This window comes from Molothrus ater, chromosome 22 (assembly GCF_012460135.2).
Source record: "Molothrus ater isolate BHLD 08-10-18 breed brown headed cowbird chromosome 22, BPBGC_Mater_1.1, whole genome shotgun sequence".
NCBI classification, from domain to species: domain Eukaryota; kingdom Metazoa; phylum Chordata; class Aves; order Passeriformes; family Icteridae; genus Molothrus; species Molothrus ater.
This window is the reverse complement of record NC_050499.2, coordinates 433,535-447,670: the sequence shown is the minus strand read 5'-3', so window position 1 is coordinate 447,670 and position 14,136 is coordinate 433,535. Positions and strand designations below refer to the sequence as shown.

Here is a 14,136-nt window from a genome sequence, read left to right as displayed (position 1 = left end):
TCCACTTCTAAATTCACAATCTTCTGTTAAAAAAACCCAGAACTCAACACAATTAATTGGTAATTCTGTCCTCCAAACAATTCAGATGAAACTTCAAATCTGCAGAGGAAATCATGAGGTTTTTAAGTCTTGGCTTTCCAAACCATGCTAATGACCATCTTTTGAAAACTGGAAACCACTAAAATATACGGCTGCTTTTATCCTTGCTGCTGCTCCTTGAGCTCTGCCAAGCTTATGCTGATCCCAAACAAAATTAAGTTAGCAAAAAATTATGGAATACCCTTGTTGTTTCCAGAATAAAAACTTAGGATACTATTATACTTTAAACTTTAAGTCCACCCAAAAGTACAGGTTACTTCTACAAATTTCAAGCCTATGAAAACAGTCAGTAGTAAGTATCTGTTACTGAGAACAGGTAGCAACTCTGGCTCTTAGTAAATCTATTTAAAAATATTGGAAATCGGAATTTTAAACCAAAACCATTTTCCCATACACCTCCTCCTGTTATTTATTCAGAGTTGTTATGGAGCATCTTTCAGGCAGCAGCTTACATGACTGCTCACATACAAAACAAAATATTTTAAGAACCTTTAATGTCTAGGTATGCAGAAATCAGTGCTTTAAAGAGATTCCTATATTGGTTCTGTAAGTTTGTTCAGGTCTGGTAAACAACATCTTTTTCCTTAAAGAAAACTTCAATGTGAACACTGTGCCAAGAAAGTTTAGTTTACAGTTAGCTGCTGATTAGGAACAGTTCCTAACACTCCACTAAAAAATATTAAAAAAAAAAGGCAAGAGAATTAATTTAGCAAAACCATCTCAAATTGTCACCAAAAGAGTCTTTCATTTTCCTCACTGCAGCTATTTCTTATCCCAGCAATAAGAGTGGTGAAAGGCTGCCAGCTGCCTTCCACTACTGCCAGCAAACTGAAGGTGAGGGAGCAAGCCCTCAAGCAAGGCTAGAATGAAGAATGGCAAGCACCACCTGGTTAAGTAGGGAAGAGGATGGAGTGCTGGAAGAAGGCTCAGAGCAACACTTCTTACTTCCAAGAGTCTGAGAGGAAAAGCTTTATTTGCTCATTTTTAAGCTTACACACACAGCCAACCAGTCCTCAAAAGATCCTGTGACTATCAGCAGAATTCAGGCTTGAATCTTCCAATTCACCTTCTTACAAAGCAGAGGATGAAAAGTAGACTTCCATCCCTTCTCTAGAACTCAGACACCTGGATTGAGCAGTCTGACAGATGAGAAGTCAAATGACAAAAAGCTTTTTGAAGTACCCCCAAAATTTGTCAGGAGCAGGGTCACAGAAAGTAAAGGACCTCGGCAATGGCTTAACGTATTTCCATTTTTTCCACTCTTTAAAAGCAATCCTTAGTAATTTAGCAGCATTTTATTTCTAAAGCATTAATTCATCAGCTGGGGTTTAACAGTCACAGCACCACCCCACAGCTAACCTTGCACATAAGCTCTAATGGACATATTAACCAGCTCCTTCACAGGAAGCAGCAGAGCTCTACTTACAACAGCTGCCTAATGCTATTAGAAAATTAAGTGGTAATTTATAGAACAGACTCAAGCTGGCTGAAATGCCCATTACTGATTTTGCTGATCCAGAAAGTAAAACTAACTCCACAGAAGCAAGCCTAGAACCTCTAATATTTCACAGCTATCACTGCAGAATATTTACCTGGCTTTGCATGTTGAACACCTGAATTTCTTATGCTGAATTTTATACCTCTTCACCCTATTGAGCTGTATCAGATTGTATAGCATTGCATGGAAATAAACAAAATGGGAAAGGTGATTTTTATCTTTGATAAAATGAGATTTTACCTTGTTAATAATCTCTCCCAGGTTTCTGTGGGAAGCATGAACTCTCTGTACACTGATAATTATTTCCTTGACGTTTCTTTATTCATTTTTTGAAAAATTTCAAGGTAGGGAAGAGAACACTATTCTTTTCTGTCGGCTTAGCTGAAATACAATTGACCATAAGATTAGTCAAAGAATTCACATGCTGCAGCTGCACCCACCTGATGGGCAGGTTTCTTGATGAGTTTTAAGTAATTTGACACTTCACTGAGGGCTTCTAAGCACAAAACAATCAGGTGCTGAAAGCTTTACTCCAAAGGTGGAAGCAAAAACTGCCTGTTCTGCATCAGCAAGGGAAATCACTCCCTGAAAAAGAGCAGGCAGAACAGTTTTAGACCATCTTGTTAAAGAGGCACTATCCACCGACAATTTCCATTACTTCAACTGATATTCCTCTGCAGGGTCTCTGAATGTACTAGTATTTCTTATATTTCTTATTTTGTTTTTTAAACCCTTTTCCCAGGCTGTCCATCACAGCAGCCTTTTTTTTTTTTTTGTATAAGACCAGCTGGAGGAACTGTAAAGAAAACTGTCAAGATATTTTATTTTGAACAGATGCATTCCAAACAATTCTTTATCTTCCTGCTTGGAAAAGGCTATTAGGCAGGGAAAGAAGTGACTATTGACTTTTACTTAGAGATGCTTTTCTTTCCCCTGCTCAGATGCTCTTGGAAGACACGCTTGAATGAGAAAGAAAGGAATGGTCAGCCTTCTAAACAAGTTTTGCTTTCCTCGACCCCACAAGCAGATAAGCACAGTGATGGAAATGTTGACTTAGCATGCAAATCTGATCACAGTGGTTGGAGGGTAGATTGATCTGCCTATTGATGCAATTGGCCACTCACCATTTTCCTAGCCATGGGTGGAGTCATTTCAATTGCACTTTCTCAAAGTCAAAGGATGAAAATGTTGCATACAGTTCTAACCCTGGGGAATGGTGGTTTTATGTTTCACTGGTAGACTTCAGACATGGCCCACTAAGGTGTTTTTTAAATTCAGAAACCCAACTATGCACACATCTCAGCTGCAAATATTAACTCTGCCAGAATCTGGCAAATCCCTGATGTTGATTAGCCCCACAGAATCTACTCAGATGTCTCAAATCGTAAGAGAGCAGCACACAAGAAAGCTATACTAAAATTATAGCCTGATATGCAATAGCACGAGACAGCCAGAAGCATACCTCATTCTAATATTATTACTTTGGTTATCTTACAAAAAAAAAAATCATTGAGAGCCCAAATAAGTTCCATGCTTTAATTATCTTGGAGGCTGCCTCTCCCTGCACAATTCCCAGCCAGCCTGGACAGCAGTGGGACCAGTACTACATGGATTTGTGTAATGAGGCTGGGAACATTCTGAGAATATTGCACTGAGAACTTTTGTATGTCACTGTAGTACCTGTTAGAGGGGGAAAACAGGTTTGGTAACCAGCACAAAATGAATTTGTGGGTGCCAAGGCTGCATGGAAACTCTACAGCCTGGACAACAAAGGCAAATAGATCAACTATTCAGTCACAGTCATACAATTGTGTTAGAGGCTGTCTGTATTTTCAAAGTTATACCTGTCAATTAAAGGCTCTGAATATTAACCCAGAGAGGTGGAAATAAATAAGAACAGTCCTCTGCTTTGGGTTGTTCCCAAAGTTAATTCACTGCAGGAAGCATCCTAACAATAGTGCCAAGCACACCATTTTAAGTGGCACTCAGGAGTCAAGGTGGGGCAGACAGGACCAACTATCCACTTAAACACAGCAGAGAAAAATGAGAGCAAGAAAGTGTCTCTACAGAGAGCACTAGGCCAAGAGATTCCATATGCAAACTAAGCCCTGGTTTCATCTTTCTGTGATATAAGCATTTCAAGTCTGGCTCAAGTTAAAGATGTTCCCATCCTGATGCATTCCAACAGACTGTATCACTCCAGCATGTTCACTATCTTTATTTTGTACTTAACAGGACATTTGGTGTATTCAGCAGCTTAATGACTATTTTAATCCCCTTCACCAGTGAAGAGCACCATCCTGGACATGTTGTAGGTAGAGACTGTGAGATGGATGCTGCTCAGAGGCCTATCTGAAGAGCGACTTCAAGGCAGAGCAGTCATTCCAAGGCAAATACTATAAACCAAAAAGAAATCTCTACTTTGCTTGATCTGGTGTATCTAAAGCTTGCTGTTATAAACAGTAAAAATCAGCCCTCTTTTATGAACTGAGAAACAGCTTAGAGCAGGTCAGCAGCATCCTCTTAAAAAAAGACAAAGGACTTTCAGAGGCAATGCATCTCCAAGTCAACACCAGGGGAAGAGCTGCTGAAAGTTTAGCACATTAAACCTATCTTAGTTAATGTTGCTGCCAGCTGTGGCTAAATGTTTGTTATGCCCCCAGTTATAAGAAAAAAAATAAATGTAAGAATCATAGCCTAATAAATAAAACAACAGAAGATGAGTAATGCTATCAGCCACTTAGATAATGAGGAATAATGATTCAGATTTTTTGCAAAAATCTTTAAAGACAATGGCATAAAGTTCAAAAAGCCAAATTGAAATCAAGGACAGCAAAGCAAATGAAGTAAAATCATCTTTGCTTTTGCCTGGAGCAAAAGGCCATTTAGGGTCTTGGAAAACAGTGCTCCTCATGTCTCTGCTACACAGGAAGCATGCAGTCCAAAATTTTCCTGGGTGTCTCCATAATATTCTTCCTTGGAGTACCAGTTTTGCAGTTTGCACACACACCACTAAAAGTATGACAGTGGCCATTTTAGAACAGCACCGCTCCTGAAATCCATCAGCATCTATTACAAAAGGACCACAATGCTGCATTCTACTCAGGGCCCTGCAGTGAAAGAGGGAATTAACATGCTGTAGATGCTCTGTGGAAAGCCTCTCATAGTTATATTTTGAAAAATATTCTCCTCATCACGCTAAGTCCCATGTGAAGCAAGTTGCAAAAGCTTGCTCAGTAGAATTGAGTGCAACAAATCTATCCAAACCCAGAAATTTCAGTCTCAACTGCAAAATCCCTTTTGTCTGTACTGTGGATTTTACATTTTAGCAAATTTGAAAAAAAGATTTCCTGCCATTTAAAAGCCCTACTATGTGAGGAATCCAGCTCTTCTAGTTCCTCTTCCTGGCAGCCAGGATGCAAAGGGAAGGACCTGTTGTGCAGGGAGAGATCAGCGGGTTTATGTTTATTTCTTGGTCTCCTAACCTGAGAAACAAAGATATACTCTGCAGCAAGACACAAGGATTTAAAATTAAGGATAATTTAAAAACACTACGCATAAAACATAGCACTATGGATTCAAACACAGGTAATAGGTTTCAGCTCTTGTGATTAGTGCAAGTTCTTATTCACAAACTCAAATGTGTATACCATGAAAAAAAGACAAAAAGTGCATAAGCACGTAGGCAGGAGGAGAGGGACAGAACAGGTGACAAGCTGTGATCCAGCCCACAAAGACAAGGCGGGCATAAAGCAGTGCAAATCCTTCCACCCCATCTAGCCTTTGCTCTGGGAGGTCATCCATCTCTGCCTCAGCTATTGGAAAATTGCTTCCGAGAAAGTGGTTATACCCTTAACAGGACATCCACATAACTGACTGGCTTTGTTGCAGGGCAAGTATTGATGCAATTTGAACAAGACAGCATTTATCAGGAGTGACAGGGGCAGGAACATGTTTTTGTCCCCCCTTCTTTCCCCAGTGTCTCTTGCAGTGACACAATGCTCTGTCTCAAGCCCAAACTTCACACACTCAAAGGAGCACCACAACTTCATTTGTGACCCCCTCAAGAATTCCCTCAGCAACTCCTGGGATCTGGGTCTTGCCCAGATAAGCCACAGCATCATGTCCATCCATGCCCAAAGGCTGAGTTCTAATACATCAATACACTGCAAATGCAAAATCTCCATTTTTTTGGCAGGTTACCAAGGGAAAACCTTCTCCACTGCCTGACATTTCCAGCACTGAGACTTTACTTAAAGCCTCTGGAAATTAGGTGGTTATTGAAACCCTGCAACTCAAACTACTTGGAGGCACTTAAATCTTATCCCAAGTCCAAATGGGAGTTGAGAGCATCCTGCTCCATTCAAGAGTAATAACTGGTTTCCACAATAACATGCATCCTCAACAATTTCTCAGTTTCCTTTTTTCCTGGCAGGCAGCACATTTCAGTTCATGCACAAGCACTGCTGTACCCTGTGTTTCAGAATTCATCTTTGACCAAGGCTGCTAAGGCAGGCTCCGTGCTCTGCTTGGATCCTGACACCATTTCATACTTCTTTAGCCTTTCTAAACATGTTTGTGATCTTGCAGCATAAAATAAAACACCTATCAAATTCAATTTCTTCAGTGAGGGCTTTGATAAATTATGCAGGGAAAGACACATGCAAATGCCAATACACTCTCGGGGAGCACTAACCACAGGTTTGAATCAACATTCTGCATTTAATCTTTGAGAAGAATACTTATGAGATTAAAGCAAATCTGCCCCTCTCTATTTCAGGCCACAATTACTGTAAGATGACCACTGTAAGAAGTCAACCAATGCTTGGTATTAGTGAATTATCCTAATTCACGCAGATTCCTCTAGGACCATTTCTGGCAAGTTACTAGGCCTGATATGAATGACAGAAGATTAAACACTGATAAAAAAACCAACTAAACTTAGACCTGGCAATGTGTCATGTCAAATCCAAAACCATATAGAGAATTTGGTGATTAAAGGCTTTATGCTAGAGGGTACCATACGTCTAAGCGGAGACCAGCTTCTCTTGTAAATATGCAGTCCAAATCCGCTTGGAATCTAATGGGACTGCATAATATTTACTGTAACAGATGGTATGGGTTAAGATTTTTCTTTTTGTTGCTGTCATTTCACACCATGCAATGACATCATAACTAGTGGGATTCATCAACACAAGTCTAAAATAAAAGGAACAAAGCTTTTGGCAGGAAGCTGGAGCTAAAAATAACATAAGAGCCTTTAAAGAAACCCCCAAAGATCAAAAATGCAAATGTTTGGCTTTTGATTTAAGCATCTCAGTACTGAAGTTAGCATAAGGCAACTCCTGGAAAATACCAAGTAGTTTGCTAAACCTCTGTTTCATCTCTGCAACATCATCACCAGATGAAGATTTTTGAGTTAACCTCACTGGCTCCATTTAGAGGTTTGTAGTGATGGGTTCAAGAACCCAAACACAACATCTTCATGAGAAAACACAAGCTCTACTATAGTAGAGCATTAATAAAATAATAAAATTCTCACTAATGCAAGAATTGAAAGAAGCCAACCCCCTGACCCTCACCTAAGAACAGCTCACACGTTTGAAAACATAACATAACCAGAAAACATTTGTTGGAGGAAAAGAGACCTAAATGAGAACAGGAACTTTCAACGTTAAACACTGCATTTATTTAAACATGAAGTTATCCGTAAGGAGATGACAATTAGCTACTTTTAAATGGAACTTTCATTGAATATCAACCTGCTGTTATAGTCAAGTAAAGCATGGCCTCAGCCAGGTCGGTGTGCCTGTGAGTGTCTGCCTGTCCCTGTCCTTGACCTGGATCAAAATACACTTTGCACTGCTATAATTTTGTTAGAGAGAAGCTTACTGTATGAAATTACCTAAATGCATCCCTGTCACAGAGCCAGAGCCTGGGATCTGACTGCTGAGGCACGTTTATCATCTGCTGCACCTCGGTATGATACCACAGGTCGGTGACACTGCCAACAGCTGTAACACACCAATGACTCAGGGCCTTACCCCAAAGCTTCTCCAGCACAACTGGGAACCAAGGCACAGCTCCCACCTTCTGTGGATTTCATTGGGGTTTTTTCAGGCTGCATCTAAGTTATACTGACAATTTTAATGCCCTTCGTACTTGATAGTTTGAAAAACTTGAGCTCAAAGACATCATTTGATAATGATCTTCCGTTAGTCTCAAAGCACAGTGAAGCCATCCAAGCCAAACAATTATTGACTTGTCTCTTCCATGAGCTTCTCTGAAGTTCACATACTGCATGGAAAAACTTCAGACCCTGCTTCATCAACTGAAGGCCTTGTCTAGCCACAGCATTCTACCCCACAGCTCACCTGTGCAGGAAATCCTAGCACTAGAAATAACCGGTGAGACTTTTGAAGGTCCAGAGGAGGAACCCCCCAAGAAAGCACTGGCAAAGAAGATTAGACTGAACTCCCTAAGCAGCCACTGATCTGCAGGTCGAGAACTAAGAATTCCCTCAAACCACTGCCAACAGATGTTACTGCACAGCCCAACAGAGTCATTTTGAGAAACAAATCATCAGGAAAAAACCAGCTCAAGCGGTTTCAAAACCACTGTCCTTGCAGTAAACACTCCAACATCATGATAGTCTAGCTGCACCAGTCCTCACAGACTACTGGGCCAGTCTCGCCAAGCAAAAGCTCTAAATCAGATGAAATGCACATGAACCAGGCTTGCCTATAGTCCAGAAAGCCTTTTGTTCTCTACTATGCCTCACCCAGCAGTGAGTTTCCCTCAGGAAACAGAGTGCCAACATGTGATTTGACTTACCATTATCACCAGCAAAAATGGAAAGTGAAATAAATCACCAAATGCCACAGAGATCAGCAGCATTTGACTGTGCACACTAGTTAAGAGTGACTAGGAGGCTATTGAAAAAATAAACTAAAATGAAGATCTGCAATACATTCATTTGTACAAGAGCATTACCACAGCAGGCAAACACGACAACATGGAGTTAGAACTCAATTTAGTACATCTACAGGTTGATCTTTCAAGAATAAGGAGTACATCCTTTTCCCCGCTGGCTGTATACAAAACATCCCTGTAATACCTCCAAATGAAAAGCTGGTAAGCAGCTTAGCCACATGTGCTCCTGATCAGGTGGACACCTGATTACATAAAGCCAAGCAGGCTAGGTTTGGCTGCCAGGGAGATTAATTTAACATCATTTGCAGAACATTGGTGTTTTGATCATTCATCTTAGGTTGTAACTTAAAGCTCCTACAAATGCACATAAAGACAGAATTTTGCATTTTAAACATCAATCCTTCAGAGCAAGCATTAGAACCAATGGACACTTAAAAGCCAGGCTAAAAGGTGGATTGTACTTCTGTATTCTTTGGTACGTAGGTTTTCCATGTCCTCCCATAAGATAGAATAGCTTAGAGAACACTCAATCACAAATATATATTTAACTCCAACTGAGAAACTGAGAAGACAGACGGAGGTGGAAGTAGTAAATCTAGTGCTGAACAAGTTAAAAAAAAAAAGACTGTCATTCACAAGCTAGATCTCCATGTGAAATGTGTGTGTATGCATGTATATATATATCTCCCTGCTTACAGCTGCAGAAATTCATAAATTAAAAAAAGTCAAATCTCATGTTAAGAAACTAGTCTCAAAGAAAACCCCAGCCAAATTATGTGTCCCAAAATGCACTTTTCCCTGTGCACTGCCCCTCAGGAGCTAGAGTGCTGCTCCTACAGCACCAGCCACTTGCCCTATACAAGTAACAGTATTAACAGGCTAAAGTTACTTCTATCCTATTGTATCTGAGGAGGAGCCATCAACCCTTCCAAACCAGAAAAAACGTGTCATTTTGGATAATTCACAATAAAAAGAACCTGACAATTTACTGACATCTTTCTTCTTACTACTTTGTAACTCACACTAGTAAGCACATAATAAGTATATATCTACATATGGAAAAATTGTAAATTTTTATGCACAATGTTATCAACCCATTTCTCCCTACAAACCTGAGACTTATTGGCACCTATAGGAAAAAGGTAAAAAGGAAAATACCCAAAAGCAAATGATAACATTAATATACTTAATGCATAGTCACAAAGCCCTAAATACTCCATTTAAGATACCCAGCAAGTAAAACCTGTGGTAGGAGATGCCATTTCACTGTGATAAACACACTGTAAGTAGAGAAAGCAGAACATGCCCATAATGGGTGCAGACAACAGTTTGGAGGTAAAAAAAAAAAAGGGGGTCAATCTTGCAATTTCAAGTACAATTCTGAATTAAGAGCCTCACCAGAAGGGTTTCTAGGCCATTGTGAATATTGAAAGGCTTCCAATTAAGAGCAAGTATCATCTTAAATTAACACCGTGTTTCAGAGGTGCTGACTGCCTGAACTTAAAAACAATGACACCAAATTTTACTGCACAGCAGAAGCACAAGAGCAAGAGCCCGAGGGATTGCATCAATTTTGAAAGCCTGAGGAGTTAAAGAGCAGAGTGCAAAATGCCAAAGTGTAAAAAAAATAAGGGAAAGGCTTTGCCTTCTAACAAGAAATAGATGGGGATGGTGTAATTCTCTTGAATTTTCAGCTGAGGAACAAGGCTTTGGTTTAGGTACATGTGTAGAAGCAGAGGCTGCAATCAAGCGACTTATTCTTCCAAGATTGAGCCCATACACCTCCAAGACACACACACAGGGAAAAGCAATGGCAGAAGTTTTACAAGGCACATCTAGAGAGAAGCACAACTGGAGCAGGGCACAGGGAAATGCACTAATCCTTCCCCGGACTCCCAGGAGCTGGAGGAGAAGCAGTGCATAATTATAATACAGCTAAAGCCACCTACAGAACAGTTTTTGAGTTACTGGCAGGTGATGACACGACCACTTTAACAAAAAAGTCATTCAATCCCTGGTAGAGCTATTAATGCCTAAATAACATTTAATAGAGGTGATAATTATTTCACAGGTGAAACAAGGAAAGCTGAAGGCATCCTCCAAAAAGAAGCACTTATCATCACGTGCCATCCTACAATGCAGCAGAAAATCCAGAGCCTCCCCGCAGTATCAGATTTGCTTTATTTCCATATCTTTGTTTCAGAGGAGCTTTTACTGAAGCTTAGAAGAGGCACTGCATATTATCACCTTCATAGGAAGCTGTATTTCCTAACACCAGGAAGCAAAGTTTTACGAACTGAGACCAAACTAAAGGCCACAGGCTCAAGACTGGAATTTTCCGGAGCTGTTTCTGCTCAGGACTCAAACACCGAAGTGGAAATTTCCCTAGGTGGAGTTCTTTGTTCGATGCCGCAGGCAATTAGAAGTCCCCAAGGTTTGCAGAAATGGCACAAGGCTGATATTTTTGTCAGGGAGAATTTAAGCAATACGAGACAAAAATAATAGCATGAAATTCTGCTGCAAAACACACCCTTTTTTTCCCCTCTCCCCCAAATCCTGGTGACTTGAGCAGGCAGCTAAGAGATGCGAGCATACAAGAGAGCTTTGGAAAAATATCAAACATTATTAAAAATAAAGCTGTATCAAGTCTGCATTGCCTTCAATTTGATTACACAAAAAGGTCAAGTAATAAAAAAAAACTTTGCACCTTCAAAGGTCTTGAGGGCACAGCAGAAGTAGTTTATCATTGGAATACAGATCTAATTAGCATAGATTTATTTTCTTTTTCCAGTTGGCATCAGTGTCCTGTTTGAATTTCTTGGGGACTTCACAATCAAAACAAGCAAAATTCAGACACATACTGCTATGGAAAGAAACACATTAATTGCTGGGATCCATGATTTCTCTAAACTCTTCTATTCATATTCATTTGGAAGAGAGACTGTCAGAGGTTATCAGCCATCCCCACACTGTGATCTGAAAGGGAGAACGACTGTCACCAGCACCAACCCTTGGGAACGCCCTAGTCAAGAGTTCAGATACAATAATTTAAGAGAAAAAAATAAACTGTCACTCCCCTTGCTCTGTCCTGCACAGAAAGAAAAACAGATTGTAGTTCATAAGAAGATTACTGGGTGTTCCAGGGACAGGGAATGGGAGCTAAGATAATCAAGAGACAGAAAATCCACCTAATGGGACCATGCCAATCTAGCTGAACTAATAACTGCAGACATTGTTACATGTTCTCCATAACTTTCAAATGACATCTTGATTATTTAAAAAAACCAATTGCTTGCATATTTTTCATCACATTAGCTGGTAAAATCCAGTAATGACCTCAGTGTAAAACCCAGAACAAAACCATTTACTTCCTAAAGTAGGAAGTAAATCTCCACTCTCTCTGCATCGAGAGTGGTTCTTGAGCAAATCTGACAGCAATAAAGACTTGAGAGCTGCAGTCCCCCACCGACAAGACAATGGGAAAGAATGCAGCAAAAATAAGGATTAAAATGCCACAGTTGACATTTTATGCCAGCAGACGAAGGCGGCTATCATGCCTTCAGAGGAAGCAAATTGAATTGCAGGAAGATTTTCATTTTAATCCTTCTCTAAAAGGTCAGTGACCCCCTCTCTGGGGCCGCTGGCCCCTCCTGGCGTGTCAACACGTGACACAGCCACTCTCCCTCTCTGCCAGTCCTGGGACGGGCAAAACTTGGGATCTGTTTCATCACACAGACACCACCAGGCCTTGGAATAAAGTGACAGCTAGATTTGTTTTCCAAGCAGATTTTTCATGGCACATGTCCCTAAGCAGCAGATTCCAGAAGGGATATGCATAGCAGCCAAATTTGTCTCGGATGTAAGAGAGGAAGTGACCTACAGCTGGAGGAGTTGCCAAACAGGTGCAAGAGATTGGATGTAGCATCAGACAGTCCCCTGCCACCAAGGCAATGCCAAGGAACCTGATCTGGGCATTAGCTCCATGCCCTCAGAGCAGCTCCACCATCCTTCCTGCAAGATAACCTCCCCAGGAGTTGTTCCACAAATAGTTATCAACCACGTCCTATTGATTTACAGAAATTTAACAGAAAGATTGGTACAAAGTATGTAGAATAGTATTCCTCAATAGCAACCAAACAAGCAGAAATCACGGACCAGACCAATTTCATACAACATATATTAAAAATATCCAAGTTTACTGCCAGTTAGGAATTGCCACCAGCTTAGAGCAATAGATTTTTGCATCACACTGAGGTAGATATTCTGCTTAACCAAGCTTGCTAAAATTTACTGTAAACTCTCAAATCAAGCCATTAACAAACAGCCACCAGCCTTTTCTTTATCCAGCCCTAAATAACCCAGAACCTCCACAAGACTGATGCAGCTGTTTTGCATTTCCAAACAACATTCAGGCGTAGATTATTAAACTCTGTTTACGTGCCATTTCTCAAACTCAGCACATACTTAGCTCCTTGTTTTGCTCCTTCCCTCTAATAAGACAAGTTATAGTAACAAGTTTTTAAACTCACAAGATTTTCTCCTACTCATCTTGTTTGGAGAGCTAGATTACACTGAGCTTTTAGATTTAGGAAAAAGCTGGAATTTCCTCTGTCCACTTATTTTCATATATGCAAATACAATACGCGTTTCGTACATACAAAAGTAATATATACTCGTTTATGTGTGCGCACGTGTGTATTTATATACACACACACATACAAACACAGACTCCTACGGGCATCTAAGCCATTTCTATTTGAAATGCATAGCCTTTACACTTGGCTGAAGCATCTTCCCCGAATGCCGAGGTACCAGTTCCAACGCAAAGATTTATTTTGGATCCATCATCAACCAAATGGATTCGTTCAATCGAGATTCTTCTCTAGGGAATAGCCTTCTAACAGTCTTCAATGCTTCTGGACCCATCTGAAGCTGGCCGCTCCTGTTCCCGTGCCAAGAATGCCGAGGTCACGTCCCCAAAAAAACAGCCCCAAGCATCCCGGTGAGACGGAGCTTCCCGTCCTGATGAGCGGCCTGAGGGATACGGCTCTCGCGAAAACACCGGTATAATACGAACTCACCACCCCGGGAAGGTCTCAAAGACGCTGGACAATCTCCAGGCGGCTCCACACCAGCCGAGACACCCCGAATCCCGATTACCTCCCGCCTATGCGTCGGGTACCCCGGGGGAGCCCTCCCCCGCACCCCTCACACACCTCGATGTATCCGGCGAGCGCGGCCGCGGGCCCGAGAAGCGCCAGGAGGGGCAACATCGCGGAGCCCATCGCCGCCGCCATCACCCGCCGCCGCCCGAGCGCAACTGCGGCCGCAGCGCCCCTGCGGGGACCCGCCTCGCCAGGCCACGCCTCCGCCCAGAGTGACAGCCGCACGCGCCAATCGAGAGGCGGCAGCTAGCCGCACCTCCGCAGCGCTAGCAGCCAATGGGACGAGGGGCCCGGCGCGTGGAGCCGCCCCCCGGCGGAAAATGGCTGCCGGGGCTGACGGGAACCGTGGGGGGACAGTCAGGGTTGGGTGTGGCGTGGTCGGGCCTTGCCACATCAGGCTGCTACAGAAGCCAGTCCCGAGGAAAAACTCCGTATAGCGAG

The 14,136-nt window shown here is 41.7% G+C and overlaps 1 protein-coding gene across 7 annotated transcripts in view; it reads right to left on the bottom strand.

Moving 5' to 3' along the window:
- Positions 1–13,878, bottom strand: part of APLP2 (amyloid beta precursor like protein 2) — a 50,542-nt gene extending 36,664 nt beyond the window's left edge. For all 7 annotated transcript variants that reach the window (XM_036397626.2, XM_036397628.2, XM_036397627.2 and 4 more), the window contains exon 1: positions 13,747–13,878. In XM_036397626.2, the coding sequence (XP_036253519.1) occupies positions 13,747–13,827 (81 nt within the window). In that variant the 5' untranslated portion in view covers positions 13,828–13,878. The remainder of the gene's footprint in view (positions 1–13,746) is intronic.
- Positions 13,879–14,136: the final 258 nt, after the last annotated feature.